Here is a 15700-nt window from a genome sequence, read left to right on the forward strand (position 1 = left end):
AAAAAGGCCCACGCTGTCTTTCCAGATATCACAGGTGCTTACGACACCGTATGGCACCACGGTGTTACTTGTATGCTGCTTCGCCTGCTTCCAGACTGACAAATAGTCCATATGATCATGGAACTTGTCAGGAATCGAAGCTTTACCCTCACCACTGGCAACTCAAGGTGAAGCAGATTGAGACACCTGAAAAATGTCCCATAGGAATCGGTTCTAGCTCCACTTTTCAATACCTACGTCCCACACCAATGACCTGCCATTCTGCCAACCACGGTCTCCGCAAAATACACATATGCGGACGGCCTGGCAATTTTACATTCCACAAAGTCATGGCAAAACCTAGAAGACACCTTGAACGAGGACATAAAAACCCTCTTAGCTTATCTCCAGAATTAGCGACTGAAACTCAGCAAAACCAAAACTGTGGCAGCAGGTTTCCATCTACACAATCGGGAAGCTGATCTTATGCTACATGTCCAGAACAATGGAAAATCTCTGTCCTGCCCAGAACCAAAATATCTTGGAGTGACATTAGACAGATCACTCACATACCGCCACCATTCAGTGTCACTGTCTGCGCAAGAAACTGACATTGCGCGATGCACTACTTAAGCACCTAGCAGGCTCCAGCTGGCGACTGGGGAGCGAGGGCTAACACTTTCCGTACAGCAGCCCTTGTCTACTGTTCAGCAGAATACTGTGTAGTGTATACCTGTTTGAGTGTTTGGTGCCGCAGTGCTCACTGCCACAAAATCGACACTGCCATAAACAGTGCCCTGCCCATGCCTGTGTCCTGCCCATGCCTGTATCCCGGATGCCTGTGCCATAAACAGTGCCCTGCTCATGCCTGTGTCCTGCCCGTGCCTGTGTCCCGGATGCCTGTGTCCCACACCATTGGACAATCTCCCCATTCTTGCTGGCATGCAACCTACTGAGCTTCGTCATGAAGAAGCCATTCTGTCTCTCGGTCGATGGGCATTGGAGCTCAGCCAACTTAGTCACGGCAAGGTCTCTGCTTCCCCGAAAGAGCATCTCCGTCGACTGAAATCAAGACATCAATTCGTGCCAGCCGCTCAACTTCTGATCAACAAGGCTGTTAGACAAGACATTTCTCCGGACCATAAATGGAAGTCAAGTACCACCAGACTCCATTCGTTTATCCACGACGTCGACACACGCCTCATTGGCCTGACACTACAAAGACAGGCACGGGTGCGCCTCAACTGTCTCCGCACGGACGTCGGACTTTTCCGTTCAACCATGCACCGATGGGGAATGGCCTCTTCCTCCTATTGTGAATGTGGTGCTGAGGAACAGACTACAGACCACATCATTAACGATTGCACCATTTTCAAGCCACCTAACAGAGTAGAAGGGCCGCGCGTCTTGGATTATAAAACCAAAGACTGGCTGCTCTCTAGTAGCCTTCTAGTGTAGTCCGAGAACATCGTGCATCTGGGGTGGTAAAATGATTGATCTCGGCCCCAGATGCTCACACGACGACGACCTAGACTGCCTGCTTTGAAACTAGGGACAGTAGTTCAAATCTTTTTTTTTCATTCTAGTTTTCTCGTTACTTGTTTTTACTGCAGCATTGCAATTGGTTACATATTTTCATGGCGCTATTGAAGCATTTGTTTAGCCTTGTAAGCTGATTGTCAGAGTATTGCTTTGAATATTCAAAGTTGGTTAAAGCTGAATGTATAACAAAGGAATCAAATTAATGCTTTCCGTTGTTAGGAGGTACTGCTATTGGTGGGATATATCGAAAAACAGATGAAGATGAATCGAAAAATGTAGTTAAAACTGCATTGAAATATGGCATGAACATGATCGACACTGCTCCATGGTACGGCCAAGGGAAAAGTGAAGAAGTCCTTGGAAAGGTATGAACAGCTGCAATTTCTAATTACTATTTTCTTCAGTACAAGTCTTTAAGACGCAATCCTTATGACACAATACGCTGATGTTGCGAGACTTGATTATATCAGGTCAAAACTGAATGCCTGTTATGTAATCCACACCAATTGGTTACCAATTAATATCGTTTATTTGATTTACAGTATGTACAATTTGTATCGTAACATTTGAAAGCCGAATGATATTGATTATTGAGTTTGACTGTAATGGTAAAACAATTGTGAACACGTGACAAAGGCATGTTGGCCAATATTCATTCGCGATGGAGTAAATATGCTTCTAATCCAGATTTAATGTCCATTCAGACGAGTGGTCACTGGTCAGTCCAATCACTGCTGGCTAAGAGTTTTCATCACGGTGTACTGCTTCTGAACTCATGAGTCGTGGTCCATTTCGATTTAATCTTAAATATTTTATTGATGATGGCGATATGTAATCGGTGTTACTGTAACGTTACGTTTTTTGGAACTAAATCGCGCGTTTTAGATTTTGCAAGATATTCCTCGAAAGGCGTATTACCTCAACACAAAAGTTGGTCGTTATGAAATAGATCCTAAAAAAATGTTCGACTTTCGAGCTGAACGTGTTATTCGGTCAATCGACGAAAGTCTGCAGCGTCTCAATGCCGAATACGTGGATGTCGTTCAGGTAACCCAGACAGCAAATTGTGTCATTTTTACATTAATTGAACGTCTGCAGAATCAATGCAAAAATGACGGATTTTGCTATCTGGGAAGTGACTCGTCGTGTTCAAATGCTTTTACTGATTGATTGATTGATTGAATCTTTATCCTCGGACTGGGAATGCTTCTTGCAGAGCTTAATCCTGGCAGTTTCGCATGCTTGAAGAGGCTTTGAATCACTGACGCAGGCCCGGTCCCCGAGATTGACAGAGTGAAGTTTCCGATTGTTGAAGTCTTGTTGCCGGGGAACTATTCCATCCATTAGATGCCGCTGAATGGAGAGCAGTCCTTAACGTGCGTTGCTCAAGCGCACACCCCGAGAGTCGAACCAGCGCCGCTTGATCTTGAAGCTTCGTTCCAGAAGTGACGGGCTAACCAATTGAGCTATCGGGGCGGTCTCCGTAAACTCAGCGTGTAACGAATATAGACTGACGTTAAGATGATAATACAAGATTTGTCATTGTCTTGAACTGGTCTTCAAAGATTCACGACATGGAGTTCGCCCCAAACCTTGATGTGATCGTTAACGAAACACTACCAGCACTCCAGAAGATCAAGGAATCGGGAAAGGCTCGCTACATTGGCATCACTGGATACCCGATGGAAAATTTTCGGTAAACAGTTTTATGAATCGCTACATCATATAGACATAATACAGCACATCGTCATGGCGGTTACGGAATGCGGGTGGCTAAAAATGTTTTGTAGACCATCAGTGCTTGACTTGCACAGCATAGCCGTTTCGTCTGAAATTATGTAAGGGTACGATCTCGTACAATTCTTGGCGCCTCCTGCTTGCTGCGGTCTTCCCAGTGTTGGAAAAATGTATTGTTGTGTACCATAGCGATCTATGTACAACATACATGTATTCCAAAGTTTGGATGCAGCAATCGTATACAAAACTATTCAGTACATCATCAAAGCTGAGTCAACAATAATAATATCAAGACTGTAACAGTGAAAACTGGCATAAACAATTAAGTTACTCGCCACCCTTCTTGCGGAAGCTATCATCAAGTGCTAAACTTTTCATATAGAATATATGTGAGTAGTTAACTGCAATCAGAAATGCTGTTTCGTTGTTTGAACGTAGTTATAATTCGTTTTAGTTTTTTTTGCGTTGCACTCCCCTGGGGTTATATACTACAAGCAGTTAAAAAAAACTGATACCGGCTGACTTCGAGCGGTTTTGATGTGAAGGTGATTTTGCACATAACGACCAATTTTATAATTTTATCGCTTCTGCGTTGCCGTAATATTTGTATTCTGTATCATACTTCGCAGAACAGTGATCGAAAGGTCGCCAGTAAAAATCGACACTATATTGACATACTGCCACGGCTCAATGAATGACAACTCTTTGTCTGATTATATACCGTATTTGCAGGTATGACCTTTATTTTAACTTGAATTTCGCTGTATGTAGCTTTATCACGGACGAACAAACTTGATAATTGGTAAAATGATTAAGGCAATTAATAACTGTATAGATTTACTGTTTCATCCACATGCAATCAATCATTTTATTTCTACAACAATTGTAGCGTTTGAATTCTTGGTGATTTAAAGATTTTATGCTGTGGATTGAGCGATTGCGGGTTTCACATTCTTTAGTTTGGATTTAATAGCGTTTGGTGTTGTGTTAATAATGTTATTGTTGAATTTTGCCGATTGATTCTAGTTTCAGTATCCAAAGATTCCAAACTAACTTGCAAGAAAAAGTATATGAACTTAAATAGATTTCATTGATCATTTGATCCTAATGTAACGAGGAATGTTTAAAAAGTAAAAATATCTGTGATATGCTTCCATTAGCAATAAATCCAAGGTTTTGACCATTTCACATATTTTTGCGTTTATCATGACAATATTTTTCAACAGTAGATATCTTAGCTTGTTTTGGATGTCATGTGTTGATTAGATTTGCATTCCCACAATGCTTACTCTGCATATTCTCACTTTGTTTGATATGCAATTTAGCAGTTGTGAACGATTCATGAAGTTGCTGCTATAAACTCCGCTCAAAGGTCTTCCGTGTTTTCGCTGAAGGATGTCATAATCAGTGATTTGCTTTCTGAATCTTTGCGTTTGTCCGCTTCTTTTCCATTGCCGTACGATCTGACTGAAAAGAATGTGTTTGATGCTTGATCATTTCTAGTCGAAAGAGTTTGCTTTCTTCACTGCTACTGCACAAGCTTTCGGTGCAGAGCTGACAGGCTGCAAGATCCTGGTGCAACGATTCGCATGAGTGAGCAATACAGTGACTTCAGCATATATTTTCAAACACTCGCAGATATATGCTACCAAAACACAAGATTTTTATCGTTTAGCGATTTGTATCAAGTCGGAGTATGACTTTTTTAACGACTCCTACTCCGGACACGCACAAATCCCTCCTAACCCTACAGCCCTAGTTTCAAGCCTTGATTATTATCGGAATATCTTTCTGTCACTCGCATTTTGAAAATATTTGTACTAAGCACATTTTTGTTTGTGAGTTTTGATGCTTCGAAGATAAAAGTTTAATAGTTTTTTAACGCAGTCGAAAGACATCGGGGTTATTAACGCTTCGATCTTGTCCATGGGTCTGCTGACAAATCGTGGCCCTGCTGCTTGGCATCCTGCTGGCGAGAATATACGCAGAGAATGCAAAAGAGCTGCTGAATACTGTCAGGTAAGTACTGACAGTCAAATAATGATTGTACAGTAGTTACTAGTTATTAGACATTTTTGCTTTAATCGTTGTCCAACAGAACAGGGTTTATCTCTAAGCGGTTTAAACCTGGTTTTAACCGGTAAAAACTAGATTTAAACCGGTCAAAACCCAGAAAAATATATTTATGTAGTGAATGGTCGGCTACCTGAGCTATGGGCTATTTAGGAAATATAAAAGCAGTTGTGAGTTGTGACCATTTTGATATGCAGGCCTCGAAATAGCGGGCGGCCAATCGGCCATGGCCGCCTGAACTTTCATTAATGGCCGCCAATACCGACCTGTCAGGCAGCCACAGATGGCTGCCTGTAAAATTCGTACGAAAGATGATATTTATCTTGGATTCTTCTCTTGTTTCAGCGCCGCCAAAAACAAGACATCAAACAGCGTGAAGACTACTACCTTAATTACATGTCGTGCTACGTCTTATGTGCTACGCAACGGGAGGGCAAATGTTGCGCAAATTTTATGGCAAATGTTTTTCATAAAAAAAAATTGTTGGAATAAATTCTTGTACTTCAGTTGGCTGTGCAAATGGTTCATCGTTCTACCAAGCATTTTTTGGTTTATCAGAAACTTATTTTTAGAATTTGAAATTTCTCAATAACTAAAATAACCAACTGATTGAAATATCAAAAATAAACAGAGAAATTGAATATTTTTTGTTCCAAATCCTGCATTCAGGTTATTGTTGATCAAAACAAAATATACTTGAACATCATTACTAAACATGGAGGGTAATATTTTTAATTCAATTGAGAAGCAACTTGATTCATACACTGAAGGGGTTTTGACCAGTAATAGGTGGTCAAAACTGCCTGGTTTAAACCAGGTTTTAAAACCGATCAACCCTGCAACAGAAACACAACCATTAAACTTTGGGCAAATTTGTTAAAACCCATCTTCATTTGGGTCAAAACTCAGCTTGGTTTAATGGAAATTCTAGACGAGTTTGATAGATTTTCACAAGATTATGAAACTACCAGTGTCGTCTTTCAATAAACCTTTGACCCTAAGATCCTTGAAAAGCACGACTGGAAGAAGAGTTAGTCTTTAGTCAACAGAATCATTTTTTCAAGATCTGCCAAAATTTTCACACCTAAATTTACAGAATGAGAAATTTGCAACTATATTTTAGCTAAGCAATCAGAATAGACGAGTTACGAATGGATATGAGGGCCTCCGTTACTTCATTTCCCCCCATTATTCAATCATAATGAGCTGTGTTAAAAGCCTGGTCATATTGTATGGTTAAGCCAAATATGTTGTTATTGAATAAAGCTTCAAATAAAAACATAGCTCTTTCGTGATTTAGCTTCTGTATTGTCCTGACATATTAGTTTTCAATCGTACAAGTCATTAATTCACTTAAATGAATATTTTCGTCCAGCGTCATTGATAGGGTTGCAAAATTCCCGGGAATTTTCAGAGCCTAAACTTTCCATGGAAATTTTGGGAATTAACGGGAATTTTAGGAAACTTTCAAAACGATCTAATTTGATGTTGAAATAGGAAAATAATGGCCTTATACTGTTTAGAATAATAGGACTATGTATAACTAAAATACTTAAGAACATACAAACACATGGTTTAGTTTAATAACTCCAAAAATGATTCATCACCAATCTGTTTTTTTGCAAAGAAAAACAATAGGCCTACTGAGTCAGTTACAAAGTCGTTGTTCTAGTTGCTGCCGGTTAGCATCTCCTCCGGCACGGCTTCTTCAGGTGATGTACTAATGATTGTTCTGGCAGCGTCATCGACTTCAGAGTCAACTTCAACTTGAGTTGACTTGTCTTCACAGAGCTCAAACAATGCCAAACTTTGTTTGACCTGACTGATACTAGTTTTTCCGCCCTTTCATTTGCGAGCCTATTGCAGACCTTGGTGTGAGTGTTCCCAAATATGATCAGTATTTTTTTGAAATATTGAAAAAGTATGCATACGCCTCATTCTTAATTAACACCAAATTAATATTTATAATAGTTAAAGAAAATAAGAAATGCTTAAGTTGGGTTTTTGATATTTTTTTCTAATTGATGAAATATTTAACAAATGTTTTAAACATAATAAATGCCAAATGAAAATTCCCAATATTCCCGAGTCTTTCAAAATTCCTGAAAAGTTTCTAGGAAAGTTTCCAAAATTCCCGGAAACTTTCCACCCCTTTACAACCCTAGTCATTGACACAAAGTGATCGTTTGGATGTCAGAACCTCGTCACCCTGTTAGTTTAACTAAATCACTACGCTGCATAGCCGAGTGGTGAGAACACTGGAACGGCAATCGAAAGGGCGCCGGTACGACACCACTCAAGAGCATGCGGCTGTGTCTGTGGCAGGACACTTGAAGGTATGCCTGAAGGTGGACACGAAGATTGGCTTCCTTGCCTTCCCGTCCACTTAATCTAAATTTTCAACCACCGCGTGTAAGCCTGGATACGATAAACAAAAACTACGCTCAATATTATTTAATATAAATTTTTATTTCTATTCTAACCTTGACACATTTACAGCAACGACTTAAAAATCCAACTGTTGCGCTGCAAGAAAACCAAAGTCACCCATTACAGTTTTTGTCAAATAACTATCGCATTGATTTTTATGCAATAATGCGATGGATGTGTCTTCTAAATTATGTTTGTTCTCACAGAGTCGCGGGGTTGATATCGCAAAGATCGCCACTCACTTTTCCCTGCAACAACCTGGGGTGGATACCACACTGATTGGAACAGCAAGGTCTTCATTCCGATTGCATTGAATAATTGTCGTTCAGTTAAAATTATTTTAAGCTGTAGTTTAATTTATGTTGCTTAAATCATAAGTTAAGTTTGTGTGCTTATTTTTCACCCATTCAGGTCTGACGACGTTGATAAGATGTAAAAATGACAACTTTATGTAGCTGGGTAAGATGGTAGCTTCTTAATGCCAATATATATTCGATTGCGAGCATTAAAAATCCCATATCACGATTTTTACATTAGGCTACATTGTGGTCTTTAAACTTATTAAAATATTGAAGTTATTTGCGTGAAGTAAAAAAGTAATTAATTAATTTTCGCTTGGAATGCAGTTTGAAAAATCTTGATACAAATATTGACGTAATGAAGAAAGGGATCAGTGAACACGAACAAAAAGTCTCTGACGAAGTGATGGAAAAGTAAGTTTTTGAAGTATAGCTTCTAAACAGTATCCTTAAATGCTGAGTAGAAACAGCGCCGTGACCCGTGAACTTCAACCCAAAAATTATACATATCCTAAAAAAATTGAACTTGAAAACGTCCTAAAATTGGCGCATGTCGCCAAACAAGTGAATTGATTGGCAAGCAAGCTGGTACAGCTTATTGTTAAGGAAGTTCGCGATGAACGTATTGTACTGTATCTTGGACACGATGGTTTTTCGTTGTCCGATATGAATGATCTCAATTGTATTAATTTCATCAGGGTAAAATTACAGAACTTAATAACATGCTTTGTATTGTTGGTAGGATATTTAAACCGCTCAGCAATGCAACGTGGGAAGGTGTTGAAGTGAAGAAATATTGGAATAAGATTAAAAATCTTGACAACAATCCTGTTCTTCTTGAATAAATGCATTTTGTATAATTTGTTTTGTTACATTGCTAAATTTTAATATGTTTCAATTAGTAGTAGTTAAATTTTAATTCGGTGATGTCCCCGATACCGAAGGTGGCCGGATTCACCTCCAAGTGCCGCAATCGCCTTCACACCCTACCTCCACATCGATCTAACGCGTCCTCTCTTGTCAAGCTCACCTTGCTGCTTTCCTCGACAACTTGCCTTTTTAACGATTTCTTAGGTCTAGTTTTCTACGACCCTCCACTTGCAACTCTAGCGCTCTTCTCAAAACATCATCTTCATCTCTTCTCAAAACATGCCCATACCACCTCACTCCATGCGCCTTCGCCAACTTATCAACATTCTCATTCAACCCAAGCAAGTTTATAAGTTCTTTGGTATTCCTTTTGGTCATCAGCACCTTGTCTCACTTCCGTACAACATTGCAGATCTTACGCAACTAGTATAAATTCTTCCTCTCATTTTCAACGGAAATCTTCTACATAACAACTCTCGACACTCTCTGAATTTCACCCAATCAAATCCTATCTTTGCAGTCACTGCCGCTTCACACTTCACCACCACTGTCATTCAATCTATCTCCTAGATAGCAAAAGGCATTCACTGATTCAACTTTATCATTCAGCGTTTCAACAGGACCAACTATTCCTTTTTCAAATCTTCTTGCATCTTTCACACTCAAAACCATCTTCGGATCTGCATGTCACTCTCTTCATCTTTGCATCCACTTCCTGCATTTCGTACCCATAACAGAATTTTCCCTTACTCTTTTCCAAATATGCCACAAGGGTCGATTTTACTCATTGTGGTTTCATCTTCCGTTCCACTTACGTTCCACTCACGGGGAAACAAAGTGTTCGAATTTTTGATGGCAATTTCCACAGTAAGACTCATTGTTTGTTTTGTGGGACTGGAGTTGTTTTGTGGGACTGGGACTGGAGTTTTGTGGGACTATATGTGGATTTAACGTACCCTTGCAATGCGGCAGAGTACCTGAGGCAAAACGTCTTTGTCTTTTTAATATCTTTGTCTTTTTAATATTGACACGCATACCTTTACACGGAAGCGACTCCTTCCACTTCTCAAGTTTCTTTCTCAGATCTAAAACCAAATCATCGGCGTACAGTATCTCCATCAATGACTCTTCTCTTACACATCAATCACAATGGCAAAGATCAAAGAGAGGACAGAACCCTGGTGTACATCAACCTTCACCGAAAACTCGTCTGAGAGGGAAGATCCAACGCGAACTCTCGTACTTGCACCGTCATAAAGACTCGTTACTGCTTGCACAAGTGCCTCTGGTATTTCTTTTTTCTCATTGCCGATTCCATCACTCAAACGGCTTTTCTATGTCCATGAAACACATGTAGCATACAAGTTCTTTTCCTTATCCCGATATTCCTCTTGCAACCTTCTCAAAATAAAAACAGCATATGTCGTTCCCAGACATAAATCCACACTGCATCTCGTCCAGCTTCACTACAAATCTTATTCTATTCTCCAACAGCCTTTCCACCACCTTCATTGAATAGTTTTACTCCCCTATATGACCCACAATCCATTACATCACCGTTTCTCTTAAAGATGGGTATCACCACGCTTGTCTTTCATTCTTTTGGCATTCCTTTTCCACCTAACACACGTTGACTGATTTCTAGTCCAGTCGTTGAAGGGTTTTACCTTGACTTAATTGGTGTAAAGCTGAAATTTTGCACATTGGTTCTGTTCATTATGTACAATGACCAAAAAAAAATCCCCCGTCAAAATTTTTTGGTGAAAAAAAGTTATCCGCTATTTTCGAAATTCAATTACTGTATTCAATTACTGTATGGTAATTAAATATACAATTACTGAATTATTCAATTTTTATGAAATTATAGTTAGTGTTGGTGCTCATTTAAAAGTAAATTTTATACTGCAATTATTTCACACTGGCAAAGTTTTGGTCCACCGTGATTGCCGGAGGAAGTTTACGGATACACGGAAAAAGAGTTCAGAAAAAATGCCTGCAAAGAAATTACCGTCTGTGACAAGGAAATTCAAGCTTCTGGAGCCTCCAGTAGGCTATACTGCGTCAAAAAGGTGCTGATAGGATTAATGCTGCTAGTACTAATAGAGGGGACAATACTGTTGCGACAGCTGGTCGAAAAGTACACATAGACTGTCGTAAACGTTATACCAACCCAATCGATATACACTGCAGCTTAAGACGAACAGAGAGGAAAGTGGGTCCTGCCTCACGGGGAAACAAAGTGTTCGAATTTTTGATGGCAATTTCCACAGTAAGACTCATTGTTTGTTTTGTGGGACTGGAGTTCTCACGGACAGACCTGGCTTTAGTTTTGTTAAAACAGATGTTTTTGCAAGGACTATATTAGAGTGTTGTGAGAGACGTTCTGACAATTGGTCATGCGCCATGAAAGGTCGTATTGAATATTACGGTAGCGATTTGCATGCTGCAGACTGTTTATACCATCATTCTTGTAGTGTTAATTTTATATGTGGATTTAACGTACCCTTGCAATGCGGCAGAGTACCTGAGGCAAAACGTCTAAAATCTGGGCGACCTAAGGATGAGGAACAGGACCAGGCATTTCTAAAGATGTGTTCCCATCTTGAACGGAATGATGAAGAACAGTTAACGATATCAGACCTCAGATCTAAAATGAAGGAGTTTTTAGCAAATGATGATTGCCTTCCTTAAGGATCAAAATATCTGAAGACCCAATTATAGAAACAGTGTGGTGAATCTATTTATATAGCTGAAGGTCAGGGCCTTCATTGCATTGTCACTATGAGAGAGAAGACATCCGAAATCCTCCGATCTCATTACCTAAAAACAAGACATGAGGATGATGAAAAGTCACAAAAGAGAGAAATAGTTAAAACTGCGGCAAGGCTCATCAATAATGGTGTTCCAACTGTTAATGATCACTATCCAAGCACAGACGCACTCCTAAATAATAATAATAATCGTGTTTCATTTGCGCCCAAGGCGATACATAACATACAATGACACTGCGATCACAGATGTGATAGCCTACAACAGACGACAGGAGGCAGCGAAGTGACATATAGGCTTAGTCTTCGAGTCAGCTTCTCTCCTTATTTTGGGTTGCCATTAAGTGTCTGTGTCTAGACACAGTCGCGTGCTCTGGAGCGGTGTCGAACCCACATCCTTTCGAACGTCGCGCAGACGTTCTCACCACTTCGCTACGCAACCGACACTCAATCTCGGTCCTGAAGACGCAGAAGACATCCTGAAGCGCAGAAGGCATCCTGAAGCGCAGAATACATCACTGGCTGGTTATGTACCTTTTTCTCAGGATCAAACCCTGAGGAATATTGTGAATGGTGTTGTGGCCGAGAATGACGTTAATGTAGGCATAAACAAACGAACAATGATCGACTTGATCAGTAAAACACTTCGGGGTAGTCAAAAGGCTGCAAAGTGATCAATGTCCCAGGGGATGCTGATGTTCCGATTGTGAAGGCTACTGTTGTTAATGTAATGTGATACTCGACAACGTTGATTGAAGAAGACACAGATCTGTTGGTCCTGCTTCTTCATTATGCGCAACAAGCAAACAAAGATCTATATTTCCGTTCCGACAAGGAAAATGCTGACAAAGTGTATCAAATAAACGAACTGAAAACGGTGATGGGTGAAGAATTATGTTCCCAATTACTTTTTCTACATGCCTACACTGGATGTGACACAGCATCAAGAATCTTTGGTGTTGATAAGCAATTTGTCTTTCACAAGCTGGTAAAGGGTGCTGCTACTCTGAAAGACTGTGCCAATTACTTCCTTCTTCCAAAGCAGACAGCAGCATCCATTGTGAACAAAGATTGTCAAGCAATGGTTGTGATTTTTGGGGGCACGCGGACGGATTCCCTCTCGTCATTGCTACAGATTACTAATAAAAAAGTAGTCTCTTCCCAATCATTTGTGACGCCTACCAGAACGCCCAGAACGCCTACCACCTACTGAGTCATCGACAAAATTTCACTGTCTAAGGGTTTACTACCAAATAATGGTCTGGCTAGGACAGGAGGTGATATGGAAACTTACGGGTGGGGTTGGAAACTGGAAGGCAGTCAGTTTGTGACAACAGAGTCGGACATGGATGCTGACCCAGATTCCCTCTTATAGAACCTACAGCAACTGTACAACTGGCTGTAGCACTGCCAGGTGGAGCTGTAGGCAGAATAATCTACCCTGTACCGCATCATGTGGACAGTGCAACTTGATGCCTGTAACAATACGTACAATCAGTCATTACTGGATGAAGATGATGACCAGGACTAATTGATGGAGGTTTTTACGTAATTTAACGTGGAAAGTAACCGCTCACACATCATTGGCCAGTTGTTCAATTTTAAGTTATCTGTTATTTTTTCTTGCCTTCAACCGCACTACAGTATATAACCTTGTGAAGTTTTATTTTGAATGTTATTCGCTCTGAGGATGCGCGTTCTCATGGTGCGCGAAACGTCAGTAAAGCAATAAACCATCCTGTTTGTTGTAGCTTTTACTTTCAATTTCATCAGATGAACGTTGCAACTAGTACTAGAAGCGATAATTGTCCTAATGAACACCCAAACTTTTCAGTATTCAACTGAATGTAAATAACTTAATAAGTGGTCTGCCATTCCTGTACAGCCAATGTTTCACGTTATTGGTTTTGTTTCATATAAGTCTTTCCATTAAACTAATGAGTTAATTTCATTTTCAATTGTTTTAATGAATTCTTTACCACCTTAAGCTTAGGGATAGACGCCAGAATTAAAGCTCTAGCATGAATATTAAGTGAATTATTGTCATTACACTGTTTTGTCGGCCATCTTGAAAATGACAACTTTCCGGTGCTCTGATTCTCCTAGATTTTTAATATATTATTCTTGATGATAGCCTAAATAGGCCTACTAGAAAAAACCTTTTGGAAAATCTTTTGTAGAAAATTTTTTTTGTTTTTAAATTTTTGTTTGAAAAGTTTGTTTATCCGCCAGTTTGAGAAAAAAATTGGCGGATTTTCAAAAAAAGCGGATAACTTTTTTTCACCAAAAGATTTTCACGGGGATTTTTTTTGGTCAATGTACATAATCAACAGAAGCAATGTGCAAAGTTTCAGCTTTACACCAATTAAGTCAAGGTTCGACCCTTTTTTTCGCTTCAACGACTGGACTATTCCTGCATTGCTTTCAATCCAGTCTCTCCACTTGCGCGTATATTAGTGACTTCAGATAGTCCAGGAGCCTTCCCCGATTTCATTTTCTTCGTTGCTTGCGGCACCTCCTCGTGAGTTACTCTCTTTAATGGACCTGCTACCACGTCGGCTTCTTCATTTTGATCCCAATCGTTTTCCTCGTTGATTATCAACCTCCATAGCCTATGTTCTTTCCAAATTCTTCCACGACCTTTCTCACTGAAACCACGTTTTCCATCCCGGTTTATATTATAACTTAATAATTGAATTGTGGTGATGTCAGCAGTATCAACTGAATACTGGACTGTACTGCAAAGTTGATACCCAGCTACTAAAACCGGCCATTTCAATATTGAATAAACTCATACATGCGTACTGAAGAATCAATGTATTTTTACTAGCTGAATAAGTCCTACCCATCTGTTTCTGCAGTCTCTTTTTTCGACTTGCTTGCGAAAGGCAAATAAACAATGCTTTTTTCAGAAGTTTTGCTACCCAGCTTGTGTAGCACAAAGCTTCGTCGAAAACTTTTGAAATTGTCCTGTCTTGACATTTAACAATATGTTTTGTTGGCGCGTAACTGCTTATAGCAAACTGAAAACGATTTGTACCGTTATGTAAGTTAGTACCAATCATCACGTCATATGATCATAACAATGCACATATTCAGGGCAATAAGCGTTCACCAATGTCGTTGTTACAAGCGTTAATAGTTAAGAGTAATTTGATTTGCAGTACTTACTACTTAGTGTCCTATATTGCGTTTGAAATTGTAACTCTACTAACCTATGGAACATGTTATATGGTATCCTGCCTCCAATTGCATTTATTTCATTAATAACGCTATGCCTAAACTGACTCATTCAACTTTTAGTACGTTTCGGTAACGTTAATTTTTTCATCATGTTTGAGTTAATGAGTGGCAGCGTTTATTAAATACTGTATCTGTGCTTATAAACTCTTTCACTCATATCAGCAACGTTTGCTTTCAGTTATTTGCACAAGACGTCGTTGGTTGGTTTTGAATCTTTATCCTTCTGACTGACAAAGCCTTGATCGGTTAATAGTTATTCCTGGCAGTTTCGCATACTTGTAGAGGCTCTGGACGCAGGGCCGGTTTACCGAGATTGGCAGATTGAAGTTTTCCGATTGTTGAAGTGTTGTTGCCGAGAAATTATTCTATTCACCTCGGTGCCGCTGAATGGAGAGCAGTCCTGAAATGCGTGGTCAAGTATACAGTAGACATGTTTGGTTCCTTGTGTGCAAAAAAGGTTCAGACAAGTTTGGTTATGCGGGGGGGGGGGGGGGGGTCCTACTTGCAGATCATAAAAGATTACTGTATTATATTTGGCGTCCATTGCGACAACATACAATAAACTGTAATCACCAGAGGTATCTACAATCTACATACAGCTTTAGTGAAAAAAGAAGCAGTACTCAACTGAAAAATGTAGCGTGCTATTCCCCACCTATGGCGATCGCACCCACAACTAGAAGCAGCGAAGGAACGTATCGCCATCGAGTTAACCGTTTCATTTTATTGCTGATACACAGCGTGCGCTGAAGTGGCGCC

The 15700-nt window shown here is 39.9% G+C and overlaps 1 protein-coding gene across 3 annotated transcripts in view; it reads left to right on the top strand.

Moving 5' to 3' along the window:
• The window catches only part of LOC145775199 (uncharacterized), a 40212-nt gene that overhangs the window by 4760 nt on the left and 19752 nt on the right, over positions 1-15700 (top strand). The window contains exons 3-10 of one of the 3 annotated variants that reach the window (XM_082586442.1): positions 1741-1886; positions 2407-2568; positions 3087-3217; positions 3888-3990; positions 5146-5277; positions 7968-8053; positions 8388-8474; positions 8803-9156. In XM_082586442.1, the coding sequence (XP_082442568.1) occupies positions 1741-1886; positions 2407-2568; positions 3087-3217; positions 3888-3990; positions 5146-5277; positions 7968-8053; positions 8388-8474; positions 8803-8905 (950 nt within the window). In that variant the 3' untranslated portion in view covers positions 8906-9156. Of the gene's footprint in view, positions 1-1740; positions 1887-2406; positions 2569-3086; positions 3218-3887; positions 3991-5145; positions 5278-5676; positions 5832-7967; positions 8054-8387; positions 8475-8802; positions 9157-15700 lie in introns of those variants that run through there. The other 2 variants (XR_014290132.1, XM_082586443.1) reach the window with 2 other exon arrangements.

The sequence above is a fragment of the Aplidium turbinatum genome, chromosome 8, assembly GCF_918807975.1.
Source record: "Aplidium turbinatum chromosome 8, kaAplTurb1.1, whole genome shotgun sequence".
Classification (NCBI taxonomy): Eukaryota; Metazoa; Chordata; class Ascidiacea; order Aplousobranchia; family Polyclinidae; genus Aplidium; species Aplidium turbinatum.